The sequence below is a fragment of the Ixodes scapularis genome, unplaced genomic scaffold (assembly GCF_016920785.2).
Source record: "Ixodes scapularis isolate PalLabHiFi unplaced genomic scaffold, ASM1692078v2 PGA_scaffold3__209_contigs__length_174095766, whole genome shotgun sequence".
Classification (NCBI taxonomy): Eukaryota; Metazoa; Arthropoda; class Arachnida; order Ixodida; family Ixodidae; genus Ixodes; species Ixodes scapularis.
The window spans coordinates 86,278,787-86,306,526 of NW_024609868.1; the positions used below are offsets into that span (position 1 = coordinate 86,278,787).

General features: G+C 43.3%; 1 protein-coding gene across 3 annotated transcripts in view; it reads right to left on the minus strand.

Annotated features, from left to right (window-relative positions):
• LOC8024755 (heparan-alpha-glucosaminide N-acetyltransferase) overlaps positions 1 to 27,740 on the minus strand; it is a 64,561-nt gene that overhangs the window by 26,110 nt on the left and 10,711 nt on the right. For all 3 annotated transcript variants that reach the window (XM_042292522.1, XM_042292524.1, XM_042292523.1), the window contains 7 exons: positions 20,578 to 20,681; positions 16,140 to 16,209; positions 14,890 to 14,935; positions 13,856 to 13,965; positions 12,656 to 12,763; positions 6,226 to 6,377; positions 1,122 to 1,231 (listed from right to left, as the gene is read on the minus strand). In XM_042292522.1, coding sequence (XP_042148456.1) covers positions 1,122 to 1,231; positions 6,226 to 6,377; positions 12,656 to 12,763; positions 13,856 to 13,965; positions 14,890 to 14,935; positions 16,140 to 16,209; positions 20,578 to 20,681 — 700 coding nt within the window. The remainder of the gene's footprint in view (positions 1 to 1,121; positions 1,232 to 6,225; positions 6,378 to 12,655; positions 12,764 to 13,855; positions 13,966 to 14,889; positions 14,936 to 16,139; positions 16,210 to 20,577; positions 20,682 to 27,740) is intronic.

Consider the following 27,740-nt stretch of genomic DNA (forward strand, 5'->3'; position numbering starts at 1 on the left):
ATACCACTAACATCCACTTTAGACAAATTTTACTGAAAGCACCTTCAAAGCACTTAAAAAAAAGAACTAAAATTACTCTAAAATTTAAAGTTATCGGAAACAACGTGCCGATATTATGGTCTCTAGAATGACTGCTAGAGATTCAATAATGTTCATGGGCTTCTATTTATTCCCAGCGTGGGTCACCCGTGATTCGGACATCCTTGGGTTGTTTTCTTAGGATGCGTCGTGGGTCACCGGTGGGTCACGTTAACTCTAACTAGCACCGATGTTCGTCATGGGTAATGTATCCAAGTACATAAGCTTTTTTCTTTGGCATTTAATATCTGTAAAAGTTCAACTCCCGCACAAGGCTGGAGGATAGGATATCCGATGCCGCACAGTTGTTTTATGTGACATGACCCACCGGTGACCCACGACGCAGTGAACGTGTTAAATCTTGCAAATATGGCGATGCACAAAAATGGTTTAGAAATGAGGAGCTTGAACCTAGAAAATAATTTAGCAGGTTCCTGAATGCAGAAAGGGGGCAGAGCCATGATGAAGCACTAATTGAAGCACGCCTAAACAGGAAAGGACACAAGTTCATTTGCTTTCTTAAAACAGAAGCTGAAGTACTTCTTCAAGAAATCAGAGTTAGGAGCGGACTTCTATAGCTTTTTGTCCTGTAAAGTTCTGTTGTCGCACTTAACTAAGGCAGAAGTAAACGTAAACTGCATTTATTTTTAAAAACGTGTGCAGCGATTGCTGCAGAGCGTGTGGCGAGCCGTTTTGTCACCTGTTATTCGTCCGAAACGTTGACGTCATTGTCAGCATACCCGGGCCAGCTTAGTAGCAAGCAAAGGTCATTCCGACCCCGTCGATAATGTCACTTTTGCTAGTTCTTCTTTCCGGTCTCATGCTCTGCTGTATGCAATGCGCCGCAATGGGGTGGGGATACATAGAAAGTTTAATTCTCGATTACGACACTCCTACTAGTAAGATTGAAAGAAAACTTGAGAACGTTCCTGGTGCCTACATTAAAACTTTCAGTTTTTCTTTTAAATTCAAAGACCTCTTCACCTTCCCTTTAACCAGTCAGACACCTGGATTCCCACCAATTTAATGATCAAAGTGCTTACCACCATTTTGTCTTGGGGCCTCGCAAAGAGAAGGTGCAATGAACAAGCCACAAGGTACGATATCCCGAACCTCTGGAGCACCCCTGGGATCCTCAGCTTTGTCAGGTCATCTACACAAATGAGCAAGAAACAGGAAAGATAAGCTCCTCCTCTAAATTACTATGCGTAACCTAACTAAGCAACATTCTGACAATCAATACATAGTTATACACACTTCCTCCACGAAAACCACCACTACAATCATCTCAGCCCAGGTTCCATTTATCATTCATTAAGTAAAAGCACAGGCCCGAAGGACAAAGGCTTGAACTGAGCTAGTTTGAAAGGAACGAAGTGCAAGCATTATTTAGCAAATTGAGCAAAGGAGAATGATGTCGCTTTTTTGGGAGCTGTAGACTGTTAAATCGCGAATGAGAAGGCCAAGACAGGTTTCTCTAGATGGAACGCTCTATCTTTAATTATAATTCCGTGCAGGTTGCAAGCTGTGACAATGTGTCCCATGTGGAGTTTGCGTCATTGCTGCCTGCCAGTCTTTGCAAGTATACCACAAAGGCAACCCCCCCCCTCCTCCTCCTCCTCCTCCTCCTCCTCCTCCTCCTCCTCCTCCTCCTCCTCCTCCTCCTCCTCCTCCTCTCTCTCTCTCTCTCTCTCTCTCTCTCTCTCTCCCCCTCCCTCCCTCCCTCCCCTTCCCCCAAAAAAACTTGAAAGCTAAAGTGAAAAGGCAGGTGACTTGGCATCCACTACAAACGAAATTTCATATGTAAACATATTTATCATATCTTCCAGACTATAGTCCCCACCCAGTCATCACTGCCGTTCACGCAATGACGCCTACCCGTCTGTTCATACAGTAGCTGAGCTCCTGGAACTGGTGGGCACATCAACCACCGGGGCAAACCTGTTCGTCGTCAGCAACTACGAGCATGAGACCGGCTTCCTGGAGAATTACTCGGCACCATGCCGATACCTCACCTCTGCTGGAACTAGACGCATCTGCCTACTTGATCTGGTAACCTGGAACAAACCTCGAAGGGTATCTACTAAGGCACCATCTATCGACGAGCCAGTTGGGGCACGTCGCCACCGTTCACGCAACGATGCCTATCTGTCTGTTAATACAGGTTCGTTACTTCACCAATGTTCGGTGCCTTTGCAGTAGCAATCCCTGCTTGTTTACTGTGTTGTGCCACAACGACAAAGTGCACTCTTGCTTGAGGTGGCTGTGCTGCCATAGTATTGATTTTTACTACATTGCATCTCTCTCTCAACTACTTTTGGAAATATCGGGTGACACTGAATCGAACCCTAGTCCCCTCATCGATGGCGAGCAGATAGCCAGAATTATAGCCGTTGTTCAACGGATTGAGGCATCTCAAAGTAGCATGACGGTCAAAATCAGTGCTCTAGAAAGGGAACAAAAGATTATGAATGCATAAGTGGATCAACTTTCCACAAGATTAACCACTGTCAAGCCAGAGTTGACTGCCTCAGACGTCGCGTCTAGTCCCACCTCTTTGAACAGTACATCTATCCAGCTGGCGAATGTTCGTAAACAATGTGAAGGCCATCGAAATAGAGTTCGGTGGTCTAACCTATGGGTCTCAAACACATGGACTGCCACAGAATGATGTTGGCCGACACCATGGCACAACATCATGCGAGATCATGACGTCATGTGACACTACATCACGGGACACCATGTTGTCATGGGACGGCTTCATATATTCACAAAACCCTGGCAATGTGCCCTTCAAAGGCCTAATTACTACCCCCGAAAAGGAAGAGCACTAAGCGGCCCTATAAATGCTATGCATAAGAGCGCCTTTGGGTAATGCCAGAAACAGCCAATTTTTTTTTGCATTCCAGAATTGCCAAGGTGGTTCTGCTAAAGGCAAGAACAGGGCAAGTACAGCACCGACTACTTTTACTGCAAACCACAATGGAGGTGTGGGCAATAGACCCTTATCAAAAGTGAGCAACATCTAGTAGCTGCCACGCTAATTACCCGAATCTGCCATCGTTTGGGTACATACCCTGCCCTTGGATTAGGCACGAGAGCCAAGTCAGCGTTGGGTGTAAGCTCGGCTCAACTCGTATAGAAAATTAGCGTTGTGTCAGCGTTCGGCGAGGACCTGGATCCAATTCTTTGGCTCCTAGCGCCAAGTTTCACTGCTTCACACCAGAGCGCTGGTGACTAGCTTGCAGCATTGCACTGGTGCATATGCATGGTGCATGCATGCATCAAGATTCACTACTTTGCACCGGAGTGCTGGGAGAAAGGGTCGATGTATCTAAAATTTCGGTTTGTTTGATCGTCTCGGAAATTCTGCTTGCCAGTGTAGATCAGCCTTCTTTGACTATAATTGCAGTTCGGTCACCAATTTTAAACAACACCGGTGGAAGAGAAAAAACAAACAAACAAAAACCTCAAGCTATAATTGAATAAATACAACAGTTATTACTTTGCTTGTCATGTTCGATTAAGTTTCATGTAAATCATCTTATCAGGGCTTTTTTTTTTTTTTGACGCAAGTATGTGAAACATTTTTCATGTAATAAAACTAATCCTTCTGAAAGGTATGCTTTCTAGAAAGGATTTTCAGTGGTGAATTCTCCAAGTATCCATGCTCAATTCACATTACACGTAAAATATTATAGTGAATTTGATACTCGCACATCTCTAGTCTTTATAAAAAGAGCTATTGTGACTCATAATGCAATGACAGACTTTGCTTTTTTTTTAACGATACAATGTGCAAAACCAATGGTTGAGATCTGGAATTTTGACTACATCTCACAAAAATAGCTTTCCCAGAACTCTTGTTTCTTGTTTTTGTGCAGAGTTTGATAAAGGATATAGGATTTGAAATAATGCCAAGGCATCAACACTATGTGATGATGGTACAATAAAAAAAATATCAAATACTGTAAACAACTTCATTTCCATAGGCTCAGTATTTGCTGAATTTTGCCAAGGGTGGATTTTGGGAGTATTTCGCAGGCACAAAATTTCACAACTGAGGGTGATATGCTCTATATTCGTTACAATAGGGCGGGGGTTCTCAAACTTTTTCATCCCAGGGAACCCTAGCAAGCCTCAAAAAGACCCAAGGAACAACCCCCCCTCCCCTCCCCCCCTTGTTGCTGACCGGCATATAGGGCAATAAAGGCGTTTAGATAGTGAACAAGAGTTTATTGCACTGACAGAATAAGGCAGAATGGAGGACTACAGGCAGAATAAGAAGGCGGAGGGTTTAACCCAGTGCGCAATGCAAAATATATATGCATATTAGTGCAAAGGGTAAGGTTGCTTTGCCCACAACAGCAACTCAATCTGTGGCTCAGTCACACTTAGGGCCAGCCTCTGATCAGCTGCTGGGTCAAACCAATTTCTGTGTTTGTGCTTCAGATAGGCCAGGGGGGAAAATGCCCACTTACAAGCACATGTGCTAGCGAAAGGAAGCAGCGTGTCCACCGCCCTATCAAAAAGGCAGGGGAACTGTAATGCAATTTTCATCCATAATGTAACAACATTAGTGCCAAACTTTTCTTTGAGGGAAGTGCTTGCCCTGAGCTCGAGAAACTCATTCTCGAGCTTGACAATCTCCCTGTTGAAAGCAGTGATGTCCACATGAAAAGGTGGGACAAGCCACTGAACATTGCACACCACTGGGAAGTAATGAGCCAAATGAGCTCCGAGAGTACTGAGGTGGGCCATGATACGACAGATTTGCCCAAAGCAGACAGGGTGTTGCAGACAGGGTCTCATGGGTGCTCGCAGGACCCATAAGACCAGAGAGCGGAACCCAGTTTGAGGACCCTTGCAGGGAAATATATTCCTGTAATTTAGATCTTGCAAAAACTTTGAAATTCACAAAATTCGAGAAGATTGCCCTAAAATACCGGGGGAGCGCCCCGGTCAAATCAAGCGCTTAAAGTATAATTTGCAGAATTTCCAAGTGTGGAAAATGTTAAGAGTGAGCACTTAAACTAAGTGGGTGCTTTTGCAGTTTTTTACGGTAAGTTTCTCACAGTAAACCTTAATTGCTGGCATATTTTTAAATCTTAAACTGTTACTAGGTATTTGAAAAATGAACCAAACCTGGCCCTCAACGACGTATGCTATTAAAGGATGACTTTCAAGAGTCACCACACCGTAAAGTTCCGAGATATGCCCGTCCCCGAGAGATCACCCATCCCATTTTTCTGGCTAAATATCTGCAACAGAAAAATTACAAAACAACATCGCGCTGCCCCCCCCCCCCCCCCCATTCCATCACGCGCTGACCGACAGGAATAGCAACAACCACGTGATTTGCTCTACCGGCACATCTGACAAGCGAGTTCATAGCGGGTTCCCACGTTTTTGGCTGCGATCTGTGCACGCGATATCGGCTCTCATAACACGCAAGTTGTTCCCACGTGTACATTACACCGTGAAATGTGAATCTGCTGTGTCCAGAATCTGCAGTATTCGTTCCCGTGACATAAAGTTTGTGGCAGATTCCCGCGTTTTCATCCGCAATCTGCGCACGTGATCTCAATTCCATGCGTGTTGGTCCTGCATGTATGTTGCATCGTGCAATGCGATTCTGCTGCGTTCACGATCTGCGGTATTTGTTCCCGTAACATCCGAGTTTGTAGCGGATTCCCGTCACAGGCAAGTTTGTAGTGGGTTTCCGCGTGTTTATCGCACCGTAAAACTTGAATCTGCTGCGTTCGCGATTTGCGCTATTCGTTCCCGTGAGATGCAAGTTCTCGGCAGGTTTCCGCGGGTCCTTCGCACTGTGAAACGCGAATCTGCTGCGTCTGCAACCTCCGTGACACAGGAGTTTGTAGTGAAGTCCCGCGTGTTTATCGCATAGTGAAAGAGGAATTTGCGGTGTCCACGATCTGCGGTATGAGTTCCCTCGTCACGTGGTTTGTAGCTGGTGCCAGGGTGCTTATCATTAATTTTTGATAAAGTTTTGCTGTGGCATCCCCAAAGATAGCCCACCCTATGTTTTTCCCCATTTATCTCTTCGTTTTGGGAGGGCGTTCTTTCGCAACTTTACGATATGTCGTACGATGTGCCCATGGGAATGCATTCTAGTACTGTACTCACTGTTGTGATGAGCAGTGTTGAGCACAATACCGAGGAAGAAGAGAATGGCAGAGCGCTTCAATATCTTCCACATGATGCGGCGCTTTGAGACGGACTTGCGGAGCAGCGACCTAACTGACATGGCCATAGACACTCCCATGATCCAGATGAACCTAATGCAGAAAACGAGAATGTCCCAATAAACATTTGTTATCACCAAAAAAGTCATAAACATAAAGAGAAGTTACAACAGCAGCAGAGGCTTTAAACAAATGTTTTGGGAACAAGTGTTCTATCCTTCAAGAAGAAACTCTTTCCAAAACATTTGGCTGGTAAGGCCTCTGCTGCTGCTCTAACTTTTCATTGCACAAAAAAACAGATCAGACTCTTTCAGCACATACTGTAAACAACTTGATTATCGCAAATATCACAACAAAAAAATATTTTAAAAGGTGATTGCAAGGAGATTTCACTCCATGGTAATGAATACATAGCATACCACTCTAGGTTGCAAAATTTTATGTCCACGAAATATTCTTGAATCTTGCACTTTGCAAAATATTGAGCCCACGAGAATAAAATCATTTACAGTAATCTGAAATCATGTTTTGCTCCATTTGTCAGAGCATATCCCAGAAACCGTCTGACTGAATAAACCACATAGAGACAGAGCCCCTTATGTTGGGCACCCTGTCATTAGGTCATGTGACATAACCTAGATGCATGACTGCTTTGGATGGATTGTACCATTTACCATAGGCAACATTAAGACAATGCAAAGTATGATAAATCAAATATAGTCGACACACAACTGGGCTAAAGGCACAAACAACCTGTAATGTACGAAAACAAATTCACGGACATCCCTATGGCAAACTATTATACATTGCTTCTGATTCATTTCGTGCATAGCTCTTATACCTGTGCCATCCTAGGGTATAGGAAACCCAGATCAACCTAGGCCTTAAATACACATTTTTGAGCAGGTAAGTCAGATGGGCCCAGACAGTTCATTTTAAATTTTGTATGTACAACAAGAATGAATCACTCTGGGAGTAAAGTAGCTAAAAGCTAGCATGACCAAATTTAGTCATTGGACATAACTCTAGAACAGTGCTACTCAATATTTCTTCCAATGGTAGCTTTCACATTTGCAAGTATCTCAAAATGCTGCATGGCATTTACCGTCCTATAGGTTAATGATTTTGAGTACCACTTGTCTTGTGCATATTTTGGGGCAAAAAATTGTTTTAGAACGGCGAGTTGGGCTAGTTGGTTGTACATGCTTGAAGTGAGGCGCCAAAACAACGAGGACACAAGGAGAGAAGCAGACATTGTTAGCTGGGATGGCTGGCCTCCCATTTTTTTTTTTTTTTTGTGGGGGGGGGGGGGGGGGGGGGGGGGGTTTTACAGGAGTGGCATGCCACGAGACACACTGTAAACCAGTGGTTCTCGAATGGGAGTCCGCGGACTTTTGGCGGTCCGCAAACGCATTCTAGGGGTCCCGCGAAGCCCTGCCACATCAGTCAAGCCCAGCAATAAAAGTTGTCTATTTTCAAATATAGAAGAAACGCTCCAATTTTCGGGTGAGCTTTCTCGTGTGTATTTCAATGTGAGAAGTCTACTTCATCATAAGGATGTTCGTGAATTTGTTTTCGTATACTACAGGTTGTTTGTGCCTTTAACCCAGTTGTGTGTCAGCTATATTTGATTTATCATACTTTGCATTGTCTTAATGTTGCCTATGGCAAATGGTACAATCCATCCCCGATGCAGTCATGCATCTAGGTTATGTCACATGACCTAATGACAGGGTGCCCAACATATGGGGCTCTCACCACAAACAGGGTCCTTCATCATCTCCACCAATCCAAAAGGGGTCTCGCGACACGCCAATGGGTCAGAGCTACCGCTGTTAACAATACAGTATAGACCACTTACAACGTAACCGCTTATAGTGCAGGACCGGGTATAACGCGGTTTTTTTAAACCACCGGTTCGCCTCCCATAGAACTCCATGTATTACATACCGCTTAAAATGCAGGCGCGCGAAGGGAAATACCGGCTATAGTGCGGTTTTTGGCACAGCCCGCCGACCGCGCCGACGACCGAAGCAGCGGGCACGCTTCCCTGTGCGACACTAGATAACGGCGCTGACGGCGCGGGGCGAGGATGTTGCTCGAAGAAGTGGGGAGAAGCGAAGAGAGAGGCTTCGGTCGCCGTAGCGACAGAGGGACGCACGCACATGTCGTTCACGTGCGTGCGTCCCTCCGCTGCGTTGGAAACAAACAACCGCACCGACAGACCAATCGCAGATCGAGGAGAAGTGTTCGCGCGTGTTGCATGCTGGTCGCGGGCCGGCTGCTTCTATCCACAAACATGGCGTCGGTTGTGATCGTCGTCATAGACGGAGTTCATCTCATCGTTCTGCGTAAAAGCGCTATCCTTGACTGTGAATTTTCGTTGTGTGTCGCTATGATAACCCAGCACGTACTAGAAGGGAAGATTCACCCACTCGTGCGGCGATGTCGTGGCGGCGCTCTCAAGACGGCAGAAACGCCCGTGTCGTCGTGTTTGTTTACTTCGACTACAGTACATCGCCCGGATTTCTTATTTGGCGCATTTCATGCATGTGCTCAAGTTCAAGGTATTTCTGGCGCGTACCGTATGAAGGATGCGAATTTTCACGCGTTTTCATCTCCGGAGAAAAGTGATTAGGGTTAGCAATCTTGAACGCTCGCAACGTCCGTCTGCAACCCGCGACGCCGTTAAAAGGCTGCGCCAGGCAAAAGCCGCTAATTTCTTTCAAAATGTGTGACACACTTGAGACAGAACTGTACTAGTCTGGTGAAATAAAGACTTTCCTCAAACTAAGCTTTCTTTTTCATCTAACATAAAATAAATTCTTTTACAAAGGTAAGTTGTCTCATGGCATGTATTTTGGCCTGAAAAATTGATGTTTTGGTTATAACGCGGGTACCGCATATAGTGCGGATTTTCGCGACTCCCGCAACATACGTTATATGCGGTCTACACTCTATAACTTTCCCGAGGTCCAAATTTTCACAAATTTAGCGACTTGAATGCTTTTAGCAAAAAATAGATCCCGCAAATATGTTTCCCAATAATAAATATATATCGTACCACCCATTTGCAAAATTTCGTGCCCGCGATATATTCCCGAAAACCACACTTTGCCGAATTCGCTAAATGTAGAGCACGCACAAAGTAAGTTATTTACCGTATTTTCAAAATGATCATCATGTAGTTGTGCATATACTACAGGGTGTTTCTTCGAGGATTTACAGATTTGTCTTTAAAAAGCCGTGAAAGCTACACTAATGCAGTTTGCGCAGGTGAGTTACATGGCCAAGGGGACATTACATAAGGGTCTAATCGCCACAATAAGTATGTTAATTAACGTTTTAATCAGTAAGAATAAACACATGGTTCCAATGAAAATACTTACTCAGTGTAACCAAAAATCACCAAATCCGCCATTTTTTAAAAAAAGCTTGGAGCACATGGGAAGCACAGTGGAGTGTTAAAGTTACCATTCATGCATCATACTTCATTGCGCTTGAAAGAAAAAAATGGGAATACGATATTTATGCAGCAGGAGCAAAGCTACCGGTGCAGTAACGTGTACGCACAATTTTTTCGTCTCATCATTCCACGTTTTCTAACCTGCTGCTTGAGTGGGAACTTTAGCGCCTCACTGTGCTTCCCAAGTGCTCCAAGTCTTTCTAAAATTGAGTGATTCCCTGGTTTTCGACGATGCTCGGTAACTTTCTGATATGTTCATTTCCATTAACTAAAATGTTTATTAATATATTCTAGTTAATTGACCAACTTATTGCGACGATTATCCCCCTAAATTAGGTACATCCCTCTAGCTGTATAACTCACCTGGACAGACTGCATTAGTGTAACTCCTGTGGCTTTTTTAAAACAAATTTGTAAGGTCAAAAGAAAACACTTCCTATAATCACTATTAGCACCATATGAATCCTTCCAATATAATAATTTTCAAAATATTTTACATCCAGCACATTCCGGTGTTACCATTAAAAAAGAAAATCGGCTGGAGTTGATGGTATTCCTTTTGTTATACTTAAAGGGTGCGGCAACTTGTTATCTCCAATTTCGACCTTGATTTTCAATCGGTCTTTGAAAGACAGTTTGTTTTTGACTTTATGGAAGTCTTCACTCGTTGTTCCCATCTTCAAAGCTGGTTCACCAAAAAAAACATCAATAATTATCGTCCAATTTCACTAATTTGTTCATTCGCTCTGGTATTCGAAAAGGCCATGCGTTGTCATCTCATGCAGTGTTTCTCTCGGTGAAAAAGCCTACAACAAAATGGACTTTTGCCTAATCGTTTTGTCGAAACAAATTTAACAATGTTTACGGAATTTATCGGTTTCAAGCTAGGGTTCAAGCAACAGGTCGACAAAATTTACTTTAATTAAAAAAAAGCTTTTGACCTGGTCAACCACTCTCTCCTTGTTAAAAAAACTTGCAACCTACGGTCTCTCCTCACCACTTTGCAACTGGTTTGAAAGTTATCTGTGCGAAAGATGGAATTATGTTAGTACATATGGTCTAACATCTCGCAGGGTGGTTGCTTATAGTCTTTGCTTTTCAACATATTTGTGAATATATTAGTGCATGTATTAGTCACCCAGAAATATTACAATTTGCGGATGGTGTTAAACTTTTTGAAACTATTATGGATTTATCTGCCTGTGACAAACTGCAGCAAGACATTAACGCACTGGCAGAATGGTGCAAAAATAACAACTCTCTTCTCAACCCGTCTAAAACCAAAAAACATCAAGGAAAAATTTCCAAACCACTTTTGCATATGCTTTGAACAAATGTTTGATTGAGCATGTTTCAGTTGTATGAGATCTGGCCGTTTTCTTAGATAGTGAATTAAAATTTTCAGAGCACGTGACATACTTGAGCAATATACGTCACCACAGATTGGGTGCGATCACCAGCATGACCCGTCAGTTTAAAAGTTATTCTTGCTTGTTACACTTTTATCAATCGCTCATCTTGTCTAAATTAGATTCCTCTAGCGTGGCATGAAATTCGTTGAATAAGACAACATTAAAATGGAAAAGATACAAAAGAAGTTTGTTCGACTGCTTTACAATCATTATTTTAATGGGAAGATTTATTTCAGTCATGAGCAATTATTGAAACTGTTAAACTTTCATTAACTCTCCGAAAGGAAGGCACAAGATTTCTCCTTTTTTGCACAAATGTCTCCACAGTTTCATTAAATTGCTCAAAGCTAACCTCCTCTATTTCCATTGCGTTACCTAAAAGGACTCTTTGCTAACATCATGTATTCAGTTGCGCAGAGTCAAAAAGCATAAGACCAGTGGCACTTATTCAGTATGCATTCAATACTTCGGCTGTGATGAACAAGCCCGAGCTAGATATATTTTTGCAAGAAAATATTACCATTCGATTTCTGCTAAGACTTTCCAAACCAATTTTTTTTTTTTTTCTTTTTAGCCAGAACTGTTATGCAGACAGACATAGTGAATGTTTCTTCCCTCAACTTTCGTGTCTCAATTGTTTGTACCCGGCTGTATGTACCTGCGAGTACTGTTTATCGACTACTGTGTGTGCAATTTTCTTTTACACCGAGAGTGAACATTTTTAAGCACACTTTGCAAATGCTACCAGTGAAGCTTTTTTTTTTTTTTTTTTCGGCTATTTTGTGTCAATTTTTTTATTTACAGTGACTGTATTGTTTTTTCAACAAACATTCTGCATCAATGCGATATGTTATCTGACAAATGGTGCACCCTTCTATGGGCCCGCGAGCTGTTTAGGAGCACCCAGAAAAGTCAAATAAAAATATCAAGGGCATTTTCTGGTCACTGTTTAGTATCCATTTTAACATAAAACTAGCAAATCCTTTAGCTTATGAGCATAGGCGTATACAGCACGGAGGCCAAGCATGCTCTGGCACCCCCTAATCACTCCGGAGAGGTGCAGAATCAGCAAGGTTTCATTTTTGTTGCGCAACACAACAAAAATATAACCTTACTGAATTTGCGCCCTCTGGAGTCGTCAGGCCATAGCATGCTTCGCCCCCCTGCTGTGCATACCTATGCTTATCAGCGATCCTTTTTGCCACTTACTCCATCACTGGTGACAAACCATAGGCCTCATATATAAGTGGCCTTTCTGTCCTTGAATCTTCAATTACACATTATGTTATAAATTAGCAGTGAAAGTGTCCCAAAAGCTAAATACAATAATGCCGTGGTGTATGAAGACCTTGCAATGGAACCCTGCAATGGTCGCAGCTGCACAAAGCAACACTGTCGTAATGGGGCAGTTTCAATGCATTCATAACATCATCTCACAGTGCGACAATAAAATCCTAATATGAGGAGAACCTCAAGTTCAAAAAGTTACTCACCATGGAAATACAAGATCTGCTACTGTCAGGCCATTCCATGGGGAATGGTGGAAGAACCAGTATTTCCCTCCACCGTAATTCACGAACACCATCACCACTAGAGACAACCTAAAACACAAAGACAAAGAACAGCTTGTCAAAGTTGACACATCTGAAATAGGGGCCTGTGGGTATTATAAATTTAAAATATAAATAGACACTTTTTGCCCTTTTGATTTACGTACGACTGAGCCAAATAATCGGACACGTTTCAAATCGGCAGCATAGCACGCACCCAAAAAGTTAAGAGCTCCGTTCTCTGGAAAATGCATTTACTATTAGGAGCGTGCGACACCTATAGGGGGTGCGACACTCTGCCTTGGCAGCTGGTTAGCAGTGCCACCAGTGACGGTCCCCGTTGTTGCATAGTGAAGCGCTGCCCGCTCCTACCTCTTCTAATGCACCCGCAGCGTCTTGGCTGCGTTTCTCGATCTCGCCCCAGAGTTAAGGTTTGACATCATGACACTTTAAACATACCTATGTCCAGTGTTGCTCTGTACGTGTTTTCACGCCATTCAACCCGAAAAAGTTACTCGAAGTTTGGGTTCAATCGTGTGTCCCGCAGTTGCAAGCAGCAATAAGCCAGCACGTTTTCTCGTTTATATGCACAGGAAGGTGCCTCTACGAAGTGTGTGCATGTTCAATGGCTCGAAAATCACTATGGGATGACATTCACCGGTGCCAGTAATCAATCTAATCTATGTGAGAAGTATTTTTCGCTCCTCTTACTATCCAAGTGCTCTTCGCCCGCAGACGGATCAAGGAGATCTGCTGGGATTGAGAAGATTGCGGCGCCTTTCGGCAACATATGGAGGGGATCCGTGTTCTCAATTTCCGGGTCTTCCGTAAAAAAAAAAAAAAAGTTAGCGCCAACCGTGGTCTTGAAGGTTTCATATGACATTATGCTCGGGTAAGCTGACATTGATTAGAAACTAAGGTTGGTGACTCCGCAGAATGTCTACGTGAAATGCTACGTCTACATGAAATACAGTTGTGCCACATCATAGCACAACTGTATTGTTGCATGCTTTCAATAATCACCGCCAAGCTAAGAATGGCAGGGAGGAGCCTCAGTTATACTTCAAGTTTAGGAATAAAAGCCTGTCCCAGGGTTAGTTGAGCCCACACACTGCAGAAAGCGGCCCAGACTCGGACACTGACCCTCTGAAGGCATCCAGGGCACGGAGCCTCTTCTTTGCTGGGGTCAGAGGTGGCTTTTCCATCTCGGCGGCATTGCCACTAATGGAGAGCGCAGATCCAAGGACGTTCTCCTGCAAGCCAGAATCAAGGTTCCTAAAAGTTGTAAACGACAAAACTCGCATGCTAAAACTGACAGACCATAATAAATCCATCATGATCTTAAAATAACAAATAAGCGCAGATCCAGGACGTTCTCCTGCAAGCCAGAATCAAGGTTCCTAAAAGTTGTAAACGACAAAACTCGCATGCTAAAACCGACAGACCATAATAAATTCATGATGATCTTAAAATAACAATGCTTCCGGGAATACTTAGTTCATACCATGACACGACAAAGATTATTCTTCCGAATCTGTGCCATATTTGAAATTACTTGATAATAACTCTAGAATGACTGTTGTAGTTTAAAAATATTTTGTCCCATGCAGATGAAATAGCCAAAAATAAGAAAGCACTAAATTGAGGTTCTTAAGCACAAAGCATCATATTTGGCTAGTTGGCTAGAACTTCGAGGGGTTTTCAGTGCTACTCAGATCTGAAGTCCAAGCATGTCCAAGTCCTTGACAATGCAACTTCATGTATAGTATAAACGCATGTAAGGGACGCACTTTCTTTCCAAATTTTGAGGCTAATTTTTTAGGTAATGATAACCGATATAAATTAAATGGTATATCATATAGACAAACATAGGCAAGCAGTGGTCTAAAGCGCCTTTATTTCGGTCTCGATTGTAACCTGCGGTATCCTCGCAGGCAAGTCTGACAGGCGTCAACAGCAGCCAGAGTTGCTCTTTTGAACTGTTCACAAAGCGCATTTTGGTGTTTGCGCTAGCAATTTATTCCGTGGAATTTCACCTCAACGTCCGTTTTGATGTGGAGTGGCTGCGGCGTACCAGTGAGCCCCCGCCTTGTGGGGGCTCACTGGTACGCTGTAGCCACTTGACACCATAACCTTAACCACTCGACACCTTAACAGCCCGATTTGGGATTTCTCACCTGTGACTCGAAAGAGGAGTTTCTTGCCCCCATCGCCGCCCTCACCCTGCAACAACAAAGGGATGGCTCCTTCTAACGTGACATTCAAATGGGATATGAGCAGGACATATATGCAGGTATGAACTGCCAGATGGCCAAAACCGTCAGTGTTAAAAACCAACATAGGTGTAATGCTTTTTACCCTTCCTCCTCTCCCAGACTCGCCCTCACCACCTCTCCACAAGTAGGCGATACCAATACCACCCAGAAGACAAGGCTTGTGCCTTCCCCCTCCCCCACTTCTTTATTTAAACGTCATCACTAGAGGATCTACACAACGCCGTCTCGCTCGGTCAACGTCGCTGCCAGAACATCTTGCAGCATCTCACAAGCGTGATGCTCACATGCGGGGACACCAGATGCGTGCATCTTTTGCTTTGTGGCATACCCCTGTCGAGCTTCAACGGGTTTGCCGCTTGGGGCAAGTCGAGGATCTACAAACGATGATGCGCAGTCCTCGTCTTTCAGCTGGTATCGACAATGCCTTTCCCTCCGACCAGACAGTGTGCAGAGCGATAGCCTCGCTTTTCGAACCCACTTCCCTACTTTACTATTTGGGAGTGTAAAAAGGCAAGAGGACTCTACCCTGGAGAAGGACATGGCCATGTGTCGGCCTTTAACACAGAATTCGACTGGGACCGAGCGTAACATAGAAGTAAAAACTCTTCGGGAACGTTGCATCGTGTCATTTTAGAAATGACCATTTTGGCTTATTTGGCTGCAGTTGGTAACGGCAGTGAGCTTAGCGGCACTGGCGTGAAAGGATTGACCACTCCACATTTACACTTCACACAGTGAAGCGCAAATGTGGAGTGCTGGCAGAAAACAAACTGACGGTCGCTCTAGAAGCGATTGTCCATTTGGTAGTGTTGCCAAGCACATTACCCCGAGTTTGATTGAAATTTGTCGATCGAAAACCCAAAACACTCCTCTTATTTAAGATGGCTGCCACAGAAGCTCGCAGAACCATGCTGTCGTTCCCCATAGCTGGAGGCTTGTCCCGACTCGTCACATAGGCCTGACAAATTTAGCACTAAAATAAGAGAACATTGTAAGCTAGACTGCACCCTCTCTTAATCTATTTTTGCTCAAAAGCTCCCTGCATGAAGCAACCATAGCCAAGGAGCTTTGTATAAGTTATGATAAATATTCGAACTGTTGGATAGTCCCAACAAGGCTTGCTGCTACTCTCTAAAAATAAAAAAAATTACCTTCTGCAACACCTTGCAATCTGCCATACTAAGACCACAACCAGGAAGATGGCACCGGCTGTGATTAAAGCTGCAGGAAGGAGAAAATCATGAAATTATAAAAAATGAACCAATTACTTTGTAACAGTGAACCAGTATTTCCTAGCACAGTAGGAATCAACAAACTGAAAAGTGTGCAAAAACTTGTTGTGGAATTTACATTCAATATATTTTTAGAGCGCAGCTCTTAGGTGCCCGTTTCCGCATTTCGCGGCGTCGCCGTTATCGTGACCGTTCCACAAAATTTATCAAAAAATTGAATTGGTGTTGAGGTCATGTGACATTAATTTTCCAACTAAATCTAGTGGAGAAACTAAATTTGTTCGTGGGTGAAGTGACACGAAGTCATGTGACATCATTTTTCCCGCAAAATTTAGTGGAGAAACCGAATTGGTGTTTAGGTCACGTGGCGTCAATTTTCCAGCTAAATTTAGTGGGCAAACTGTGGGAGGAGGGGAGGGTATGAAGGAGGAGAAGAGGAGGAGGAGGAGGAAAGGAGGGTACGGAGGAAGAGTATACCCTCCTCTCCTCCTCTTCAAGAGCTGCGCTCTAATTTTGCATTACAGAGATTTGTAAACGTCCTTCATTTTAGAGTGCAGCTCTTAAGCTGCCCATTTCCGGCTTCGGCGTCGCCGTAATCGCGCGGTGCATTATGGAAAACGTCCCATAATGCAACGCGGTGATGCGCATGTTGCATTATGGGACGTTTCCCATAATTAATGCAATGCGTGGAAGGAGGGAGGAGGAAGAGGGAGGAGGAGGGGAGGAGGCAGAGAGGAGGACAAGGAAGAGGAGGCAAGGAGCACGGGGGGAGTAGATGAGGAAGGAGAAGAGGGTATGGATGAGGAGGAGGGGCATACCATCCCCTCCATACCCTCCCCTTCTCAAGAGCTGCACTCTAATTCACCATTACAGGGACTTGTAAACGTCTCATTTTTTTAATTTTAAAGAGTACATCAAGTTAACTTTTTTTTATAATTAAAAAAAATGAAATTAGAACAAAAAGAAAATAGCATCATTATACAGACATCATTCAAACAACTTAACAAACTCCTGCACAAAAAAGATGTGGCCATTTGTTGCCACCAAGCTCGAGGACAGACTGTTCCAATCAGAAATGCATAATGGTAGGGGTGAGTATTTGTAGGCATTAGTTCTGAAGAAAATAAGTTCAACTTTACAAGGATGATTTAGGTGAGAGGAAATCACAGAAATGAATGCCCTGGGTGACCATGCAACTCTTCTGCATGGGGTTAGCTCTAGAAACTAATATGCAGCCATTGGAGACAAGGTAAAGATAAATAGACCCAAGCACGCATATTTTCTTCTTAATAAAATTTTATGTTAACAGTGAAAGGTGTATTGAATTTTCAACAACTGGTTCTTCTATGCTAAATCACGCAAAAGTAATAAAACAATACAAACTTACTGCAAAATACTGGGGGAGTGCCTAACCCCACTTTCACTGAAAACTGGATAAATCTAGACATGGGTGCTTGTCCAATCAAATTGGACACTTAAGGGGGGACACTACCCAAAAAAGTAAATTTTTGAACCACTTGTCTGATTTAAATTATATTTGCAGGGCTTGTTTTTGTTGATGTTGAGAACATTTCTGCCAAATTTTGTTAACCTGGGTGACGTACAAAAAAACCTGCAAGCCTTCAAAGATGAAAGTGGGCGTGCCTGCGTAGGAAAACTATTGTTTTAAAATTACTTATAAATTTGTCGTTTTCATGTGTTATATTGTATTAGGACAGTTCAGAGCAGATAACTATGGAGCTATATTTCTATGTTATACCATCTTTCATGACAATAGAGCCACATAAACACAAATACAGTGTTTTAGATTTCCATCCTTTGTCAAAACATTTTGGTTTTTGAGCATGAAATTACAAAAATAAAAAATACAAGCTCATAGTTATCTTCCCCTTAAAATTTCACCCCAGAAAAACTCATAAAAATATATCCAAGTTATGTAATAACAAAACAATAGTTTTCCTAAAGTGACATTTATGCCAGAAAGTGGAATGGAGAAAAATGCGTTCAAAGTGCTCTAACCTCTGCCTTTTCTTTAGCGTTGGTGGACCGAAAATAATCTATAAAAAATTAATTATGCAGTGTAAACTAATGAAACTTTCTGGAAATACCCTCTAGATGTTGGTGGATGTAAATATGACATTTTTCAAAATGAATGTTTTTTTGCAGAAATTGCTTTTTCTGGGTAGTGTCCCCCCTTAAAGGGGCCCTACAATCATATTTAAGCCTCTACCTTTTTTGTGGTTTCCGGGTCTCCTGGGGTTCGGGCAAGCCAGCGGGCACTGAGAGAGTGACTAAATACCAAGGCGTCATATTTTAACCGCACGACGCGGAAACTTCCTCCACCTACGAGGGCGACTTGCGTTGCCGAAAGCGCGCGATATGCGACGTCTTTGGTCCTGGGCTTACTACTGGTCAAAACCGCTAAAATCCTTTTTTTTAGTCGAGGTACAAAATAAAAGTGTCGCGAACCGCTTCAATTATGTATGAAAGTAGTTTTTGTTCAGTATCTCCGATCAGAAAACAAACACACGCAGTTTATAAAGTACGAAAACAAGACATGACCCGTCAAAATACCTACCACCAAGCGGCGGAAAAAGCGGCGCATACTAGAAAGAGCTAGTGGGATGAGGCACCAACGAACGGCATGCGTAGAAAGGTCCCAAATGTATGTGGCAGTGCTGCGGTTGTATACCGGCTCGAGGATCCGACCGGTTCCGAGGGCTTTCAGCGCGGGCTTGGCTGGCGATTTTGCCATTTGACGGTATGGCAGTGCGAAGAAGCTTTTGTTCTGAACTGATATTTACCCCGTGTTTGCTGTTGCTAGTGGCCAATGAAGTGTCACGCCGAATTAGTATTTAATCGTGCAGCAAATGCAATGTGAGCCGCCCTGACCGCCCCCTTCATACAGCCTATCCAACACTTGTTTTAGTGGCACCCTCTCGAGCCGTAGACACGGAGTGCGGCAGCAGTGAGCGCTCGATGAGCTCACTATCCCTCCTCTAGTTCACGGCCAATCAAGCCAGGACCTACGATGTCACGAAGGAAGGGAGTTTTTGCTTGTTTTTGTAATTCTAATTTGCCTATAACTTTTAAAATAAAGCGAAATTTGAGAAAAGTTTCATTAAGTTACTAAGTTTAGTATGCTCAGGATCGGTGCAAATTAAAAATCAGTCAAAAAGTTGTTGCAGGGCCCCTAACGTACACTTCGCGAAATTCCCAAGTTTGAAAAATGTTAATAGGGGGCACTTGAGCGAAGGAAGAGGGTGCACTACCGGTATTTTACAGTAAGCATGATGCTTTTAAGTATTCTTTTTTACATTAGGGAAATTAATGAATGAAACTCCCCATGAGATAAATTTGTGACTGTTCTGTCGCTTGACGGCTTTGTTGTTGTGACTGCGCTTGTGAGTATCAAATGGCGTGTTAAAAAAAGTAACGTTCCTATGCAAACACACCTGTATTGGCTGACATATGCGAGCTGCAGTATCTTCTAAATAAATAAACAAAATAATTGAGTGCTCTATGCCAATTTAAGAGCAACTGGGGCATATGAATAGTGGCCCTGCGGAAGATGTGTGAGAGTTTGGTATTTTATATAAAATCGGTTTCTCGGACTGCCTAATTTTCTGACTTTCGAGTGATCCGTGTCAAGTCCAAGCAATCGTTTAGCAACTGTATTTAATATTGGATTCTGTATTAGAAATAACTTTTACAGCAAAGCTGTTTATGGCTAGGGTTCCGCGTATTTTTCATCTGCGTCAACAAAAACTCGGGTCCCAAATTTAATGCAAAATCACTTCATTTTATGCAAAAGCATATACGTCCCATTACTTGGATATGCATTTTCAGTAAATTAGTTATCAATAGGCACCATTTTCAAGATCAGCAGACTGTCAGGTAGATAGTAAAGGTATCTCAAAAATTTGCTGCTTTGCGATCTGCGTTGGCCATGTCTACGCTCTCACTGCCCTCTTTGTTGTCGTTCTAAGCACTTGCGTGCCTAGTTTCCTTTCCTTCCACTCTCCTGGGTGGCACCAAGGTCATGCATGTCTAGTTTCCTCCGGCTCCTTTGTTCAAAATTCTGTGCATTACTCATATTCTATTTGTATTAAAAAAGATTATGATCACACAATTTTACAAGCACGGTTCCTAGCTGGAAGAGGACCGTTCGTAATTATATTCTGCATTGTCTTTCTGCAGCTGCTTCGCTTTCGCTTTACTACACCCATCAATTGAGAAATTTCACTTGCATCATGAACAGTCACACGAGACGTCCGATAGAGGAACATCTGCCTCAAAGGAGCTAAGGTTGGATTTCATAGTTTAGAACTTTAGAGGAAACAAAGTGCAAACTCACGATTATAGATGTTTGCAGGTTCCTCGAGAGTCTCCCTGTGGCACTCTCCCTTGGATGTCACCCGCAGAAGGTAGGAACCATGGTCTCCCAGGAGCTCGCTGTAACTGTACGCACAACCGAGAACATGACGATCAGAAGCTGGAAAAGCTTGTTTACAACTGACGCTTTTAACCCTGGAGAAACAGAGCTATGGAAAACACCAATCTCCAAACATAGCTCTGTTTACAAGCCAGCTACAAGCTTTAAGATACATATGTCTAGAGTCTGATATTTACAGAGATTATTTTTGTAAAAACCAGCAAGCAGCTTTCAACCCCTAGTATATCTTGCCAGCGAAACATGAAAATGTATTCAGTGTTTTTTCTTGCATGCAAAAGTTTCTATTTTTGTGGCTCCCAATATTTTACATTGCCAGAAGTTCTGCACCTTAGGAGGAAATAGAAGATATTGTTAATAAACTTTAATTTATATTAGAGGTTGAAATTAGAGTATTTTCAGTCTTCGTCAGCTCTTTGTTAAATGTGCAAAAGGTCAAATGTGCTTGCAAATATCCAAGAGTTCTGCGTTGAATCCAGCACACTCATCAGGGCAGTCCCTGGAGCAGTTTTGCTTAGAGTTTATCTTAGCAGAGAGCACAGATGCTACAACACATCTGGGGTTCTGCATTTTGCAAATGCATAACAACACGTGAAGAATACTTGCCAACAAATCATTAAATCTTCCTGCTTTTGTTGCTCTTCAATCTCTTCCCATTTCAACCTGTTTCGGCCTCCCTGCGTGTTTATGTACCCTCTTTTTCTATGCAATTTGCATCGAGATGCCTCTCCTGATTCATCTACACAGGCACCCTCAGCACTCTGGGTCCCTCAAGCTGTTGCCTGGCTAACAATTCCCTCTCCAACCATCTCGCCAGTTGTTCCATTGTAATAAATCCCATCCTCCACAAAAGTGTGAAAGCCAGAGGCATACACCTCTCTGTTAACATTTAGAATGGCATACTTCAGTTGTCGGCTCATCCGCTTAATTAATCTGTTAGCTTCAGCCACCCTCTGCACGGTTTCCTTTGTTTGTCCCCAAATCTCTAGGATGGTGCATAAGAATACTAAATTCGGGATACGGAAATTAAAATTAAAATATTCATATTTCGTTCAGAAATGAACACGATTTGTGACGGATAATAACCGTACATGATAATCGCACGTTTGCAGTTTGAATGACTCGCTATATTTTTCGTTCTAAACAGTGCACCCGGGCAAAAGCTCGAAGCGAAGAGAACGGAGAATGCGATGGTGTCATGGAATATACGGTGCAAACAAAAACAGAAAAAAAAAAAAAAAAAAAGATTCTCTGCATTCGTGACGTAACAAGGATGGCGTGGTTATGAGCTTTGCCGTTGGTGGCGTTGTAAACGTTGTGGTGGCATCCATAGCGTCAACGCGTTACAAGCGAGCCGTTCAAAGTACCCGTCGGGTGACGAGCGTGTGGTTGGCCCAAGGAGCACGTAGCTTCCACAGCACTGTCAGCTTAGGGGTGGATGGGGTGGAGAAAGCAACCTTTGTCGAGTTTTAAATGACAGGCTTGTCTTCTGGGAGAAGAATGGTTGTGTCCGGGTACACAAAACAAGGGTCCGCAAGAGAGAAGTCCCTCCTTTCCGTCTTTTTGAACTGTTTGGTACAATGCGCGATTTGTGAGTTGGGGAGGAAAGCTAAGAAGGAAAATCTTTAATTCCAAAGAGCGGCGCTGCTTTGATAGAACTTGCTACGTCATGACTACATAGCAAGTTCCCCAACATTGCTAGATTACATCCCAAATGGGCTCCAAATGCATCCACCAGGTGCACATTAAAAGATTGTTTATTTAGCTTTAAAATGAGGTTTCTTGTGCCTTTCAAAGGAAGACTGGTATTTTTGAGGTTATGCTGCAACATGCAACATATTAAAGCTAAAAAATGAGCGCTGGATTTCGTTTCTGTACGTCTTTAAGCTTTTAGTACTCTCTCCTCCAGCTACTTTCCGAGGTTCTGGCTCCTGCCCTTTAGCACGTTGTTGACACCCGTACGAATCAAACCGCGAATCAACAGCAACATAGACTCGTAGCGCCACCTAGACAGGAGTTTGTGCACTAACAAATTATCTGGGGCCAAACTTCAGAATGTGCGGCGCTTTCACGGCGTGTAGTTGTGTTGCTTTTGTTATCCTCATGACAATGAGCACGCAGGTATGTGTCACTCCACGACTCCAAGATTAATTTTCCAACACTTCATCTGGGCAATGCGTGCACTTGTTTTCTTATGTTGCATGTATGTCAGCGAACCCGGTGACGTCCATACAATAATACCTGCACAAATAAGAGTGTTTAAAAAATAAATTAAAAGAAGATCCATTGGTGGATCCTTAGGAACTGTGTTAGCATGACCCTTGAGAAATGTCACACATGTTCCCCTTTGGGAAACGCTAATGCTGACCCCTTCACTTTTCTGTTTTTGCTTTCTCTTCTGCTTCCTTTATTTTTTGCTGCCTCTTTTCGGCTTCGTTAAAGGGTCAGTGTTAGCATTTTCCAAAGGATGACTTGTGTGGCGTTACCCACGGGTCCCCATGCTAACGCATTCCAAAACGATCCACCAACGAATCTTCCTCGTAATTTTTTCCAGCCTTGGAGGTTCTCAATCGCCCGCCTTGCATGCTCAGCAGCAGCATTCGCTGCGTGACGCTGCTTTCGCTGTTCACCAGTTTCGCCAGCCCATCTCGTTCGTTCACAATCCGTCAATCTTCCTTTTCCGCCTACTTTGACCAGTGCTAGTAATTGGTTCACACTCCATTTTGTAGCAAAAACTAAGGCGTATGCACTCTGCACACCCGCAAGTTCAGACTTGCCCCAGCATCCACGCGTGCATTAGCTTCTGCCCCGTGTCGCCTCTCTCGACTTTGCCCTTCACCACTATCCTCCTTCCTACACTACTCCCTTCCTTCCTAGTTGGTAACCCATGACAGCAAATTCAGCGCAAAAGACGAAGACAAGAAAGGGACACAGAGATACTAATGGCAAGTCCAGGGCGGTAAACATTGAGGGGGGGAGAAGTTTAGGGGTTCTGACCTCCGCGAGCAGTGCGAAACATTTCATAACCCCTCCTTTCCACACTGTGCGACCCTACTCTCCCCAATTCGCTCACCCTGCAGAAACTTGCACCCCCAAAATAAAACATTCCCTCTAAAGAAGAAGTGAGAAAGGGACTGCTTCATTCTTTTCGAGGAATGATTAGGCTCTTGATTAGTTGAAAACTGCATCACAGGCCTACGTCTATCTCCCAGCTACCTCCCTAATCCACATTTTAGAAATAACTGAAAGAAAGGGAGAGAAGACCTTTTTATGCCAAAGTGTGCTGTGAGTGGGAGAGGGATATAATTCACAGTGCACACAAAAGCGACAGTTCAGGAGCTCAATCAAGGTCAATGCACCTCAGCCGAGGGAACAGGATCCAGCATCACTGCCTCGGGGTCTTGCAACGCACAAGTTTCTTTTTCATGGCAAAATTGTTACCGCGTGCCCGGAACCCCCGCTCCCCTCCCTTTCTCCCTCCCTTCCTTCCTTCCTTCCCTCCCTCCCTCCCTCCCTCCCTCCCTCCCTCCCTCCCTCCCTCCCTCCCTCCCTCCCTCCCCCTCCTCCTCCTCCTCCTCCTCCTCCTCCTCCTCCTCCTCCTCCTCCTCCTCCTCCTCCTCCCTCCCCCCCCCCCCCCCCCCCCCCCCCCCCTTGACAAAGTTTTCTGGATATAGCCCTGGGCAAGTCTCCACCCCAACCTTAACACGCAAGTTTACTGATTAAATTCTACCGTAGCATTGGCTTTCAAGTATAAAACTGCATGAGAAGTGAAAAACAAAAAGCAAGCTGTACTCACATCAGTGCCTGCAACATTAACATAAAAAACATCAAATGTGAAGGTGCAGTTAAAATTATACCATAAAAAAGGTTACAGTCCTTAGTGACATGTAGCACATCGGATCAACAAAAGACTGACGCTTTCCCCCGTACTGCGGCAAAGATGGCGGACGGTGGTAACACAAAATGTGATGGAGAATCAAGCTAGACACGACCGCAGCACCGCAGTTTCGAGTGCCTCGACAACTCCTGCACCGCGACTTTGGGAGCAAGGCACAACGGATTGGAGCAGTGTTTCAAAGTGCACGATCAGGGTGACGTGGTTCATGGGCCGCGTTTGCAGTACAAGCTGCGAGGCGGAGGAAGCGTTGATCGTCTGCGAGCGTCTCCAAACTTTGCCCAGTCTCTTTGCACACCGTCCTCCTCACCACACAACAGCACAATAAATCCAACTTGTAGTGCAGAATTTCTTTACTGCTTTTGTTCACCCTGACTATGTTTCTGATTTATTACACTCCGGATATTTACCTGCTTGTCAGAGGTGAGGCTGTACTGTGCGTTAGAGAACAAATACAAGAAAAATAGGTATATTAACATCATTTGAAATACCAGTAGGAATTAATTTTCTGCAGCAATAATCTAAAACTGGATTGAAAGCCAAGTACTTTCACCCTCCTTAATTTACACAAAATGTGGGAGGGTACAAATTGCATAAGATGCAACTGGCACCACAAAATGCAACTTGCACCCTCCAAATTTGTGCACAAAATGCATACTGCTAGAAAACAAGTACTAAAAAGATTAAAAAAAAATAGGGTTGTGTAAAACAAGGAATTTTAAATCTGATTTGTCTCTTAAATATTTAAAATTGATTGGAGAAATATATATTTATTTTTCGATACTAAGGGATCAACCTCATATTACTTGCATAAAAACTTGCACCATTTGCAAAAATTAACTTTTTAAAGATCATAAAACATTTTTTCTTTGCCCCTCCCTGCGAAGATAAAAGAATTCTTGAAAAGTTTTATTGTTGCATGATCTACTGCTTTTATTTTTGCTGTTTATGCTGTATAAACAAAACTATGCTGCATAGTAACATTGTTTAGAATCGCCCGTTTTGGTATTTCTATTATTGTGCTATGCTGCTGTTTGAACTGATTGTCACATGTGACGTTTCCTTTTTAAGTCCTGAACATGTTCTTACCACTCCACGCCCTGAACTATGCCGATACCAAAAGGGCCTGTGTAGCACTACCTGGGTGTGTTTTTCATTGGTCAGAAATCACCACAATTAATTGAACTTTTCATGTTTCAAATTCACATCAATGCTGAATGCTGGGCTAGTTGGTATTGGGATGTCGAGGGCATGGTAGCGCTTTTAGACGAGGACGAAGAAGAGACAAGACACACACGAGCACTCTTGCGTGTCTTGTCTCTTCTTCGTCCTCGTCTAAAAGTACTACGTACCATGCCCTTAAAATTCACCACATGCGTTCCAGATCTGCACCACTCTTTAGTGTTCCCACAGCTACTCAATTTCTGTTCTGTAACATGGAATATTCCAAACATTGTGAATGACCTCAAACATACAGAGATGTTTTATCCATTTAGAATTTAAAGTTTACCTTGGACAGTGATTCTTTTTCAACCACAATAGAATCTTGTGTTAATTTGATCCTTTGAGGCTCAGCAAAAGACAAGACGCATGAAATCCCTTACGGGACACTAAAGAGAATTTCCGACTTTCTGTAATCAGTTCGTTCAATGACAGCAAGAAGGACCAAAAAGCATGGAGTATTTTGTGAGGCATATTTAGATGAGTACTTGTCTAAAAACACATTAAGAGGGCAAAAATTTTAAAAAAAGCAATAAGTTTGTATCGTCCTCATCATCACTCATCCAGCCATTGCTGTAGAATGTTCAACGGGAGCAGACAGCATTGTAGTTGTTTGCAGGTTTTACAGTGCAAACACTGCGGAGGTCATCTTGTGCCAGACTAGGCAAAATAAAATATCAACTATGGCCACTATTTTGGCACCACAGAGCACAAACCAGCAGCTTGAGTCTGAGCACTAGACAGAATTGTGCCCCAGCTATTGCCTCTTTCTATTCACATTTTTAATGCATTGCCATTGCACCTTCCGACCACATCTCCACTGTTCAAGGGCACTTAGGCCCATTTTGTTGGCTAGTTTCTCGGACTGGCGACATCTGTGTCAGATGCATAACTGAATCATCACCTCTGGGAAGATTTCATAAGCAAATATCTGTTGCCAACTATAAACTTGGAATGAATATTTCAATATCCCTTCAACTCAAGCGTATGCGAGGCTGTCTTATTCTACAGGGTGTTAGGCAAGAAAAACAAAATAAGTGCTTCGAGTTGCAGGAATAAACTGCACATAACCAGAAACTGAAGCTCCAGCAAAATGTAGAGTTAGCAGTTGGGAGAAGATGCTAACCTGTAGAAACTTAGTTATTGAAGCAAGAAGCTAGAACCAAAAGAAAATGCAGATAGGCTGTGTAGAATCTTAGGTTGTTGCAGCCCGACTAGGAGATAAACTGGTCTGGAACGGTTGGTAAGAACACTAGCTTTTTATTTAGTTAACTGATAATTACTTGGCCATATTTAGAATAACGATCAAGACATGATGTCTGCGTCTGTCCCGGTGACTGGTCCCAAATCGTTTTGCCGTTCCGTCTTGCGCGCCGAGGGGGTGGCATGAAGTGGTGCACTCGCAAGGCAACACGGCAGCCAGACGAGAGAGTAGTGTCCGCTGTGCGATGGTGAAATTCCTAGGGTATTATCCAACGTTATGCAATGGATATTGCGTGGAACTGATGTAAGTGTGCCACAACGTCCGCTGACAATGACGATGCAGCACCTGAGTCGGATAAGGCAATCCGAAGCTCTTGGGGGCCATTCAAGTCGAGCAGAGAAAAGTTGTCTTGGGAGCCCCTGTGTCGGTGCATGCGGCTTTCGGCTGAATCTCTCAAAAGGCACTACTGGAATCACCATCTTTTAGATTCCTACTAATTTCACACAAAACATCTTGGGACCTTGTTTATAGCAGTTTTTGAAATTTTGAGTGCATTCAATGCTACAATGCAAGTGCAGTGAAATGAGAGTGCTGAACCATCGTTCGAGACATGATCCAGTGCTCGTCTCTAATCCACTATTGTGGGATCCCAGAACCTTTGTGGCTAACTTCTTAATTTTTAATTTTTTTTTGGATATGGGGGTAAATCGTTTTTTTCAGGAAAGTATTCTAGAATTCGGCTTTTTG